General features: G+C 32.4%; 1 protein-coding gene across 2 annotated transcripts in view; it reads left to right on the top strand.

Moving 5' to 3' along the window:
- Nucleotides 1–13,495, top strand: part of LOC133173243 (sushi, von Willebrand factor type A, EGF and pentraxin domain-containing protein 1-like) — a 101,744-nt gene that overhangs the window by 78,720 nt on the left and 9,529 nt on the right. The window contains exons 1-5 of one of the 2 annotated variants that reach the window (XM_061308223.1): nucleotides 1,709–1,854; nucleotides 2,792–3,346; nucleotides 10,157–10,330; nucleotides 10,692–10,805; nucleotides 11,013–11,258. In XM_061308223.1, coding sequence (XP_061164207.1) covers nucleotides 1,791–1,854; nucleotides 2,792–3,346; nucleotides 10,157–10,330; nucleotides 10,692–10,805; nucleotides 11,013–11,258 — 1,153 coding nt within the window. In that variant the 5' untranslated portion in view covers nucleotides 1,709–1,790. Of the gene's footprint in view, nucleotides 1–1,708; nucleotides 1,855–2,791; nucleotides 3,347–10,156; nucleotides 10,331–10,691; nucleotides 10,806–11,012; nucleotides 11,259–13,495 lie in introns of those variants that run through there. The other variant, XM_061308224.1, reaches the window with a different exon arrangement.

Below are 13,495 nucleotides of genomic sequence, written 5' to 3'. Positions count from 1 at the left end.
ATTTGTGTATGACCTTGAAAGTTATCCTAGTCTTTTCTGAACCCTGAAAGTTTGAAAAAAAATGTAAAAAATTAAAAGTTAACATCTGTTTAAAGAAAACATTCATTAAGCAATGAAGAGTTTCATTACATGAAATACTGCAAGGAAAATCTTTCAGTCTAGGTTTTTGACCCCTTTCAAACAGAAAACTTTACAATGGATAAAGTTTATTTCCTGTATTAAATTCTTACCTTACATCCTCTGTATCATATGCGAGGGGCTCTGTTAAAACAACACTGGTACGCTTCCCGTTGTTTGTCTTTACCAACCCAAGACACTTGTAGGTGTTTCGTAAGCGTAAATCAAGCTATTGAATTGTCAGAATATTGCTAAAATCGGTCAATTATCTCTAAAGTGTATTTAGGTAAGTGTATTTAAACAAATAATAATCAATTAAGTATTTCAGTACAAAATTAAAAAATGGTTCAAGAATATTTAAACAATAATTATAAGTATTACATCTAAATACTTTAAGGGCAACTGTTGATGTGCTACTTTGAAATTTTGTTTACCGTACAACTATATAAAAATCTACCAACCCTAATACGCAGTATAAACACAGATAACGAAAGATATCCATTGTTGACGAAGAATTCAGCTTCAGTGGCTTGTTTACCTTTTTTTAATTAAAGAAGTGAGTGCTGAGAGCAGCTTTACATGCTTTTTTTTACATGTTGAAGTGTTTGTTAAGTGCCAATATCATGTCGATATAAGGGAGAATTTTCTTTGCCATATCTAGAAGAGATGACCTTTCTTGTAAAGGTAAGTCAATTCTTCAACTCTTTTTCGTTCAAATCATAATCAACAAAAGAAATATCTCCCATCTAACTTAATCAGAGAAAATTAATGAATTGTAAATGAAAAATATATTTTATCTGAATGAAATTAATTTTGCAAATTGTCTTGTATATGTTGGTAAAATCAAGAGTGCAAGATATAATTACATGTAGAAATAATAATAATTAAAAAAAAACAAAGATGATTTTTGTAAACAAAAAGAAATTTAAAAGAGAAAAACTTGCATTTCCTTTATATTCAAAATATATGCTTCATCCAAACCTCTCATTTTCCAGTAGTTAAAAAATATTAATGTTTCATCATTTATTTTGTCATAATTCCTTCGATTTTTTATTTGGCCTTCTTTTAAAAGTTATATAATAATAAAACTTAATTTAAAGAAAATAAAAGTAAAAATTGTCAATTTATTTGCATGTTTAAATGCAACATAAAATGCATTTTATGATTTTCTTTTTAATTTAGTTAGTTTCAGATACGTTCCAGAAATTTTGTCAGCGGTCTTTTTGCTACAAGTGATAGAAGTCTTATAGTTTATAATGAATCAGTAATTTTTCTCTGATTAAAGAATTTGAAAAAAAAATCTGGGTTATGTATATTACTCATGCATCAATGAGACGTTGTCAGAAATGTCACTGAAATTACATAAGTGCATGTACTTATACGTTTGCGAATTTCGGGCGCCAAAGTACGTCCTGGAGGTCCTTCAGAATATGAATTTTGCATGTACATTTCTTCACAACTTTTTATTACGTCGTATGAAAAAAATTATGTCCCAGCAAAACTGTAAAATTTTAATCTATGTTAATTCATCTAACTTAAAATGAGTCTTAAATGAGTTCCTAATTTCTGTTATATTACAGAATATAAAAGATCCACGGAAAACAACTGATTGTATACGGTGAAAGTATCAGAGGATATTTTATAGTTATATTCTGAGATATATTTATTAGAGAATGCTCTCGATAATGCTCTACACAGCTCTCTTGCTGTTGATTTTCATTACGAAAGTGGAACCTGGTAAGTATGTATGATTGTATACGTTAAATATGGGAATAGATTTCCTTAAAATAATAATTTTAATAAAGTTGATGATTCTGTTTTGGTTTGAACATATTTTTATTGAATTAATCAAAAGGATTAGAAACAAGTTCTTATAACTTACTGGTCCTTATATATAACAATATTTCATGCAAATAATACATTAAAATATAATATTTTCAAGTGATATAAATGAATAAGACGTCAATTTAAAATCTACATGTTTCATCAATAAATTCATGGAGAGCAACAAAAATATTGTTATTAGTTAGTACAGGCATATCTTTATCACCCAATAATAACAGGATTGTGGCAATTGTAACCAATTCTTCAAGCAAAAACAGGTGGTTGAAAAGATTGTTCCTTGCATTTGCATAATTTCTTCAAGCAAAAAAAAAAAAAAGTAATAATAATGATAAACTTCTTCATACTTTCCGCATAAACAAAGGGGACTGTTGATGATTTTGCGTTTATATAGATCATAATTAAGTAAACAGTTGTGTCTTAGTTTAGTATGAATTATGTTTGTATAGCGTTTGCCAAAAGAAAAAATACGTTGGCGGATTGAAGATTTTTGTACAAGCTCTTATAAGTTTTTACGGAATGAATTAATTGAAATGGCTTCTCTTGTTTCTAATGTTAATAAGTTCCATTGTTTCACAGCGTCTGGTACAAATGATCTTTTGAATAGTTCTAATGATGATTCTAAATTTCCATAATTTCTCCCTAGTCCCAGATATATCAAGGTTTTATATACACAAATAGCAAACATTATAATGTAGTGTTTATTTCCCACATGAAGGATTTTTAATTCCTATTTGTAGGACCCTGTCGAAATGAAGTTAAAACATACCGTATATCTGAATCTTTTGCAGCCATCTTATTTTATACTATCATTTTAACTTTTATCTTACAGATTGCGGTGACACTGCTGCTGATATTGTTTTTATTTTGGACTCTAGTGGAAGTGTTGGGTCAGGCAATTTCGAAAAGACTAAGGAATTTTTCAAGGCAATGGTAGATGGATTTCAAATTGGTTCTAAAACCGTCAGAGTCGGCGCTGTGCCCTTCAGTACATCTGTTCATAACACATTTCAACTTACATCATTTTATTCTAAATCTGCTTTAAAATCTCGTATTTCCAACATCCCATATGACAGTGGTTCTACAAACACAGCTATGGCCATCCGGTATGCACGAACGACGAGCTTTGGGGCATATAGTAGGAATAATGTTCCCAAACTAGCAGTTATCATAACTGACGGACAATCCGACGGCAAGTCTAGCACTTTGTCTGAAGCTCAATTATTACGTAACAATGGCGTCATCATCTTCTCTGTTGGTGTCGGTGACGGTGTGGATATGTCTGAACTTCAGGGAATGGCAACAAAAACTAGTTACGTATTTGATGTGTCTACCTTTAGTGCCTTGAATTCAATTCGGGATAAACTAGCAAAAACAACTTGTGAAGGTAATCATAAATAATACTATATACAGGGAAATTTTCGCCCCGTTTTATTTTCGACCCTTTCGCCCTCGTTGCTCTTAGGCGAATTTAAAACGGGGCGAATAAAAAAAAGACTTCATATATATATACATGTATATATATATATATATATATATATATATATATATATATATATATATATATATATATATATATATATATTAACAACGTCCTCTTATGATCCATTCTAATTTGCAAATATGTGATGAAATCCTCCCCCGGGGCTCAGCACAGGGGGTCAAAATCTCTTTTTGTGGCCATTACGCATTTTACGCCATGGCTGTGGAAAAGATATACATGTAAAACTATTCAATTTTTTCTGTGTTTTATATATAAAATATACACATACAGAATATATGCTACAAACAGTTATGTAATTCTTATCTTCGTTGTGAGGCACTTTACAAAAATCTTCCCAATACGCGACTTCCGAGATACGTTTCCGACCCGATTTTTACATCACGCAAAAGTGAAATGTAGGGCATGTTTACTTCCGTTTTCACCGTAAACGATGGCGTCATTAGATACAGACTGCGATTACGACTATAATTTCAATTCTTGGCAAGTGCCTATGCTGAAAGACCTTTTATCCCTTAAAGGTATAGCTTTTTCAATATATTTAAAACATCATTTGATAAGACTTTGTGAACTGGGAGTTGAAATTCAGAAGTGGCAGATGATTACAGGGTGGTGATGTCAAACTGTTGGAGATAAAGTTTTCCGAAATATAACAAGTGTTTATAGGTGGTCTGAAGATCTCATAAAACTGCCGAACATTGAGATTTCCGATGTTTTCATAAAACTTTTGAACGATGGCTGGAGTACGTCATTCTCGGTTGAAAACATAGACAGAGACAAGACAATGGATACAGACTAAAACAACCACGTTGATAAAGTGAAAGTGTCCCCCGTCTGATGATTTTCAGTACATCAAGTGTGACACAGTTCCTGAGATCCGTACAAGACCTGGATATTTGTTGAGGGCAATGGACAGATTCACTCAGGTGGATGTAGTGTAAATATTCAGGTTTTCACATTATGACTACAGATTCTCCAGTAGGATTTAAAGCAATAATTATCAAAAATGTTATTTCATAAAGATATACTAATGTTCATTAAAAAAACATACACAGAGGGAGCCCTGTCTCAGCCTACAAGCATTTATGATTATGTAAATTGCTCAATACACTATTCATGTCATGGAATTTCATATTCAATACTTCGATCATCACTTTGAACAAAAGTTCTCTTGATTTTAGAGATGATGGGTCGTGTAAGCACTGTACGGCTTCGATAATTGCTGTGGCTTCATTCTGTGAGAGGCACAAAGACTATCACACTCAAGTCGGAACAGATATTCCATGTGTTTGGGACAATTTGTTAAGCCTCATCATGTCATCTCATCCTGTATTGGCCAATTACATAAATCTACAGGACTATACAAGAGAAGAACCTGAAGTTAGCACTCACCATTCAATAAACAACCCATGCAAGTCCTTGAACAACCTCTATGAAAGAAATTGAAGAAAAAAAATTGTTTCAGCTCCTGTGTTTTTACACAAAATGTGGATTTTTCTGTGAGCAAATACATTAAGATCCTTTGATATTTGAGGAAATTGTACAAAAATGTGAATATTTCTTCAACAAACATTTGAAAGTTGCAATTATGTCTCTCTAAGTATAGCAGAGTAACAAATTTGTGAATGAGATAAGCATGTAGTGCATACTAATTTATGGCATTCTTGATTATAACAGTGAGGAAAAACTTAAAACACTTTTGGTCTAAGGTACAGGCTTCATTAATATTCATAATTTATTGATGGCAGAATACCTGAACTGATAAATATAAATTAGGAACAACAATAAAATATTTCAATCATCATGATCATATGATTAAATTCTTTCAAAAATAAATACAATATGTACATTACAGTTTGTATCAGACCTGGGGTAATGGTAATGCATTGTAATCATTACATTTTTTCAAAGTAATTGGATGTAATGTGTAATGGACTCATCTTTCAATTACAAGTAATTGTAATGTTATGCATTAATTTAAATAAAAAAATGTCAGTAATGACCATTACCTTTAAGTTACATTTTGGTTTTAAATCTCTCTTCATTATTGAATCTGAAACAAATAAAGGTCACTGAGAGGTTATTTTTTTTTATTTATAATGTTAAAGTCTTAAAATTAAAATCCTATATCTTACTTTAAAAAAAAAAAATGTTTTACTTTATTCAGTGGTGATTGACAGACATACTAAATAATTGTTTTGATGGAAAACTTCTTGACAAGACAGTTATAAAATCAATTGAAGAAAGCCAGAATTTTTTTAAAAAAAGAAATCATTAGGTTTCAGAGAAGCCACAAAACAAGTGACATTAATACATTTATTTAAAAAAAAGGGAGGAACTAACATCAGAGACTCAACAAAACTACAACATTAAAAGTGTTCCGATCCACTTTCTTTGTCAACTGTAGATCATGGTAGATTGGTAAACTACATGAACATGATAAATGAATACAAAATCCAAATACCACTCTGACTTACAGACCTGAGGGAAAGCATATCAACCAAAGTATAGATATAAATTGTGTGGTCATAGAATTTGTGTTTTTCTCTTATAAAATGTAATGTGTAATGTAATTCAAAAAATTTCGAAGTAATTGTAATTTGATGCATTACATTTAAAGTAATTGACCCCAGGTCTGGTATATATTAAGATGCCTTTATGGAATGAACATTCATATACATAAAAAAGATCTTATTCTTTTGATTTAATTTACATGTAAGCACTTGTTTCAGATGTCATATTATGTGCATAGCTACTATTCATGATCATAGAGCATTCATGAACAAATCTTTGGATAGTACAATTATATCATCATATGTAGATCATTATTCGTTTGTCAAGTGGTGATACAAGAGGGAGTGATTCCAACAAGGCACTTTAATGTGTTATGGCACTTATAGTTATTGTATATTTGATGCTGTGCTGTAGGGGTACGTGGCCGCTGAACAAACATCTCTGTTCAGTCGATTACTCTGAACTCTTGTCCTAGGAAAAGCTTTCTTGAACGAGTGTGGCATGAATTTCCTTACTTGTGCTCTTGAAGGCCATTTAATTTGAGGTCCAAATACCTATATAAAATACATTTACATAGTAATACTTTTCAAAGTCAGAATACTAGTATTCTGTGTGAATTATATTAAATTATTTGTGAATCTAAATAATTATATAAACATGTATATAATATATTTACCAATTACCAGTAATTAATTTATTTAAGGAAATAAACCATTTGTAATATAATAAGAAAATTAAGATATTTTCATAAAATATTAACAATATTTAGATTTTTATTTGAAACTTAGACAAATTAGTGAACTTGCAGTTTGAATCTTATATTTCTTAGTAACACACCCTATATATGAGATTAATCCATGAGCTAAATATTTGGTATACCTGCCTCTCGGCTACCCCAAAAAAGTTAGCAAGTAAAGAGGTGTTGAAACCAAGTCAAATTCTGAGGAGTGTCATCAACTCAAGAATTCTTCGAATCTAGCTTCCTGGATGGCCCTGTTTTTTTTTTTTACATTGACCCTCTTCACACTTCTTCTCTGTTGATGTAGAGGCATATATGTATATTCATAGCGGTTGTATTCGCATATGCATGCTGACGTTTTTCTATGGAGGTGGTTTCTATTTTGGAATCTTGAAATTGTAGCGACTAAATAGGGTGGGGATAGGATTGTTTTCAGTGGGACAGCCATCTGCAAAATGTAGGGAACAAACGGAGTGGTATAGTTCAGGGGAAAACTCCTCATCTCGAAAGACCTGCTGAGGCCACTGCCTTCGTTATTTGAGTTTCCTCTTAAAATTGGACGCCTTGCATCCAAGGATAAGTGCCTCAACTGGCTTCCCGTCTGCTGAACACCCTGGCAAAGAACACCAGTAGTGGCTGGTAGTACATGTATCTGTGTTTTTCCTTTTTTTAAGACGTCGAATAATTTCGTCTGCTTAATATTTCGTTGCGATGTATCATTCGCCATTACAATGCCCTACATTTCCTTATTATCACGTGACTGCTCTGTGTAAAAGTCAGCCGTAAACCACGATTCCGGCGTATCTCGAAAGTTCCGTATTTAGACATTTCTTTGACATTCTGAACACTTAACAATTGTATTACTTAAGACGCATGGTTTTTGAACATAATATTGTTTGTTATATTGTTTTCTGAGATCAGGATATTTAGGATACTTCATTATAAAAAAAATATCATCTTCAACATATTGTTTTTTCTATTTTCATCAACATTTCTACCCTCTTCAAATCGTTATTTATGACTAGACAGTCTAAAGCATGCGATATTTTTTTTTCTATGACACACTCCCTAGGAGTCTCAGAGCGAACAAAAGACAACTTAAACCAAGCTTATCAAAGTCATTCTTAATTTCAGTAAAACATTTGTCATCATTTCTTATTCTCTCATCATAACTTGTCCTTAATATACATTTTTTTTATTTTTTAAGTTTAAGACAATATTTCACTATTCGGAGTTTCACTGAAAGGTACAGATACATTCTACCTAATTCATAATACATCATGTTATTTGAATATATGATTTCACACCTAGGACACTCTTATATGTTTGTGTACATGTACGTTGTAAACATCTTTTGCGTTGTGAAAACCCCCATACTTTAGCACCATAAGACAAAATACTTTTTACATGTGTCCAAAACTGTACATTTAGTTTCAACATTCAGGTAATTGTTATTCATTTTTTTGTTAATTGCGAAAATGCTTTCCTTACTCAGTAGCATGCGTTTGAATCATTGTAATTGAGCAACACACCTAAATATTTAAATTCATTAGCAATTTCCCGTTCTTAGCCATCATACAAAATTTTCAGATTTTTCTACATTTTCACGATTTCTGATAACAACAGTTATTTTTCAGTGTCAAGTTTCAAACTTTAGTTTTTGATTATCTAAAAGGAGCAATTTCTGCAGTACAGTTTCTATAGATTCCGCTATAAGAACCATATCGTCAGAATACATAAGCAAATTCATGTTATATAAATAAGACTCAAAAATGGGCAGTTGTTTGTAATAAAGTATTTACATTCCACATTTATTTTGCTTATGAAGTGTTTGGAAAACGACGGCATTCAAATCACCTTAACACGAACATGGGGTCAAATGGTTAAAGAATTTATTGCATTTTGACGTCACGAACACTGAACGCCGTGCAAGTGCAACGCCATAAGTGAAAATCAAAATCCAAGCTCAAATTGAAGAGAAGCTGTTGCAATGGCTCTTCTATTAACTGTTACTTACCCGAAGGATAATACAGGGATTTTGAAATACGCGCTAACGCACGTTACTCAATTTGTTTGCACACACCTTTGCAATTAAGAGACTACATCTTTAAAATAAAATTAATGACTCAATTTTTGGATGATTTCATATTTGGCAAAGCTTTTTTCAGGGCCGCAAAATAAAACTGTAAATGTTTTATACAAACAAATGAATATGTGTGGTTTATATTATGTATGGTAAGAACAGTGTGTCAATATGAATTATAAATGGATAACTGCTACTAGTACTGTAAAACAAATATTAAAAAATCAATTTATTCAAAAGTGGTCTAGTGATGTGAATAATTCTTCAAAAAGACAAATTTACAGAATCTTTAAACAAAACTTTGGATTTGAAAATTATATTGATAAGTTATCTCCTAAATTTAGAAAAATATAAGATTTCGTACCGCAAATCATCATCTACCAGTAGAGACTGGAAGATGGTATGTGTGATAGAATCTGTACACTTTGTTATAATACTCAAACTGCTGATGAATTTCATACATCTTAGAATGTAAAACTTAAGTTAAATTAAGAAAAAATTACCTGGGCAATTATTATTCCCACAGACCGAATGTTATCAAATTCAATGAATTAATGTCAACTCAAAACGAAAAAAAATGCTGAAAAGACTATGTATGTTTATCTTAAAAATGTATGATGCTGCCTGTCCTCCTTGATATATTTTCCCCTGTATTATTTAATTTTTTTTTAATCTTCTATCATGCTTTTGTTTTGTAAATGTACCTCTGACCAGTTTGTATATAATGTATATATGTTATTAATATACTCCATACACCAATATTTTGGTTTGGGTGAATAAACTGAACTTCAACTTGATCGCGGGTTCGAATCCCACTTTGGGACGTGGAGGTGGGTCTTTCGGATGAAACCGTATAAACTGAGATTCCATGTCGCAGTAGGGGTTGGCAAAAACAAAACAGATCCGTCACTACTCAATGCCCCTGAGTGCCGAGTACAGGTCTTAATTTGCAACTTTCCACCGGCAAGTGGTGGCGACTCAATATGAGTGATAAATTCTCGAAAGGACGTTAAACAAACAAAAACGAATTTTATTTTAATCTTGCTCTTCAACGGCGCCAAAAAGAGTAAAAGTGTAAGAAAATAATTCACGAAATACTTTGAATAATCCATATTATAAATAGGGGAGGAGGTGAAATGAATCGTTGTTTATAATTCTTTTATGCACTTAATTTTCAAGCCAGTGACTAATTATATAATTAGAACTTAAATGTAAAATTTGGTGACCTTTCCTCGGACCTATCGACGTCTTATATCTGACAGTAATATCTTTTATTATCATTATTATCAATTATAAATTTATGTCATTATCAGGACTATTTCAAATCCGCTTCATTAATACCCGTCTACTGTTTTGATAGTTATCTCCTGTGGTCACCCTGGTACTCCTGTTAATGGTTTTCTTCATGGGAGTGACTTTTCGAAAGGAAAATCTGTAACCTACAGCTGTGAGACTGGCTATAAACTTGTCGGCAATCAACAGAGGACGTGTCAAAGTGATAAAATTTGGTCTGGAAGACTTCCAACATGCATTTGTGAGTCTACGATTTTTTATTTAAATAAACATGTATAATTGAATGAAATAAATTTCCAATCGCCTAAAATTATTTCGCTATTTATTTTGTCTGTCTTGAAGCTTTCAAATTATTATTTGTTTCAATATTTTACATTTATTTTAATTCCTTTCGCAAGGTTGGATTTTTTTGTAGTTGCTTAAAAAAGCAGAACATAATTTACTTTGAAATTAAATAAAACAATCAGAAGACGTTTGCCTCACGAAATGTATATGATATGTTTCATAAAAAACCCTATTCTATTGTACGATTAAAAGTTACATCAATTTTTTCTTTCAAAAATCACTAAATTTGCACTATCTATCAACCTTCATCTTTTCAGTTGTAAAAACGTGCAATAGCAATCCCTGTCAAAATGGCGGAAATTGTATAGATGGCTATAATCAGTACACCTGTAGCTGTGCACAAGGTTACACAGGTGTTCACTGCGAAAAAGGTTTGTTTCTTTTACTATTGATTACATTTTATGAAACAAAGATTGAAGAAAAGCTTTTGCTAGAACTTTTCCTTTGTGTGTTACTAAACTGCTTATGATATCCCATTAGGGTTTGTGTGTTGAATTTGTAACAATGTATATTAGAGCAATGAAAATAATCTGTTCTGGTCACTAACACCAGTTATATATATTTCATTCTTATATTAGATATCCAGTCACCGGTCAACAAGTACTGTCCTTCCGATATTCGACAAACTTCTGCATCACGATTCGTCAACGTCACGTGGCGTCCACCTGACTTCAAAGACCCATTCGGTCACAATATTGAAGTTACCACTAACTACCCGAATCACGGATCTATCTTTCGCTGGGGATACTATACTGCTCGATATACAGCTCTGAAACCTTTCAACGGTCTCAGGGCCAACTGCACCTTCAACATTTTTGTTGGGCGTAAGTTTATGAAAAATTCCAAAGAATGTATACGGTTTGAAATGGTTTTTATACATATAATAAATGACGGTCATAAGAAAAAATTACTATGGTGCACAATTTTACAAATTGTATTATTAATAATCAGGGGGTCGTAACATAAAGGGTACTTAAGTCTGAGACCATGCTTAAGTAGGAGTTAAGTACAGTCTTAAACTTAAGACCGTAACTAGAAGCGTGCTAAGATTTGACAATCTTAGGAAAACTTAGGCTGCCGGTAGAGGTGACTTAAGTATGTCTTAAATTTCTTAAACATATTTAGAACTATTTAAGATTGACTTACTATGTTAAAACATTCCTTTATTAATATTATGCACTAAAAGATAATTTTCTCTATTTAATATACTGGTATAAGAATTTTGGTTTTTCGTACCCCCCCCGGGGGGGGGGGGGGTTATATATCACTTATTCCAATATCACTCTCTAAATGACATACATGTAAATGCAAAATATTATTTTGGGGATACGTTTGAAATATTAGTGGGACCTAGGTTATAAACACTAATTATTATAAGTAAATTGTGAACAGTAATCATGGATTTGTTTGTTCACTGTGAAAAAAATGAGATGAAATGATTTTAAAAACTGTAGGTGAAGTAAAGGATGATGACTAGAAAACTAATAAAGATTGTCTGTAAATTAGATTGAATGTAGAACGCAACAAGGGAGGATTCAGACAGGGTTCACTACCGTTAACGCTCTCTCTCTCGAGAGAGAGAGAAAGAGAGTTCTTGATAAGTTGAAGATATACGAAAAATTGTTTCCTTAAAACAATTATTTTCCAACCTTCATTAAATTGTAAATAAGTATATCATAAAAAGTCTGCAGTCTCTGCTTGCTGATATGGGAGGAAAAAAAATCAAAATGCCCCTATTGTTTTTTTTTTTTTTTTTTTTTTTTTTTTTGTTTTTTGTTTTTTTTAACATTATTAAGAATTTCAATTTCAAGTACATAGACGTTCGGTTATCGTGCCATGTCTGCGAGAATGACAATTTGAAAGCAAGTGAACATTTGTCAAACGGAAGAATAACAACAAACGGTAAACTAAAAACATCGCAGTCTCGAGTGATAAACAATATTCACGCATTTACAATGAACCACTAGTGCCACTTTGTGACCGTGCAATATTTGTTTTAAAATATTCAAAATTATTTAAACAGAATTAACTGTAATTAAATACGAAATCTAATCTAACCTAGCTAAAACCGATAGGTAAGGACGTCAACTTTAATATGCATGTGATTAAAAACGTAACTAAATCATTTTTGCAAATACATATATAAACTAGAGCAGAGCTCGTTGCAAAGCAACGAGTAGGTCTTCCGTTGGAGCTGCGAACAGGAAGAAGTGACCTTGAGTCAAGGTCATGCCACATTCTAAGGTTATAAGCAATCTTGTAAGGGGTATCAGCTTGCAATGTCTCACCAGTAGAAAGACAGTTAAGGAATGTTGTTTCTCCGTTGATGACCTTGAACTCGTTCAAATGACCTTGCATCAAACCATGACACACTCTGGTTATAAGCAAACCCCATCTATGTGTTACCGACTCGACAAGTTAACACATGTTCTTTCAGACCATTCATCCAGTCAAAACATTCTTTCCTTAGTGACCCTAAATTTAATCAACATGGCCGTAGGAACCGAGGGAGGGGGCGTGCCCCCCAATAATTTGCCGATATATAGATTACTATAGTAGACATAGATACTATAGCTTGTGCCACCTCAATAAAAACGTCTGATAACCTTCTCTTTTTTTGCTTGTCAAGGAAGTTTTGGTAGTTGGTGACCTTTTTTTTTTGCTTGTCAGGAAATTTATGGTAGTAGTGCCCCCTCAACTGTCAACTGAAAATGTATGGCTGTGCCCCCCCCCCCAAAAAAAAAAACCCTGAATTTGCTTCCTATGGGCCTGATCAAGGCAATGATACACTCTGTATGATATCAGCGATACCCTTTTTTGTGTTTCGGAATTGACAAGTTCACAGTTTGCATTTATTGCATGATAGTGAGGGAGACATGAAGATTTCTTCGCCCATAAAAAATCATATTCCCCGAGGGCAACATGAAGATTTCTTCGCCCATGAAAAATCATACTCCCCGAAGGCAACGCCCGAGAGAAATATGATTTTTCATTTGCGAAGAAATCTTTATGTCTCCCTCACTATTATGCAGTAAATTGTTTATAATACCGAATTAACCAA

Source organism: Saccostrea echinata, unplaced genomic scaffold (assembly GCF_033153115.1).
Source record: "Saccostrea echinata isolate AGI-Se365-2 ecotype Australia unplaced genomic scaffold, CSIRO_AGI_Sech_v1 ptg000056l, whole genome shotgun sequence".
Taxonomy (NCBI): Eukaryota; Metazoa; Mollusca; class Bivalvia; order Ostreida; family Ostreidae; genus Saccostrea; species Saccostrea echinata.
The sequence above is the reverse complement of the archived record's forward strand: the minus strand, read 5'-3'. Positions and strand labels throughout refer to the sequence as shown.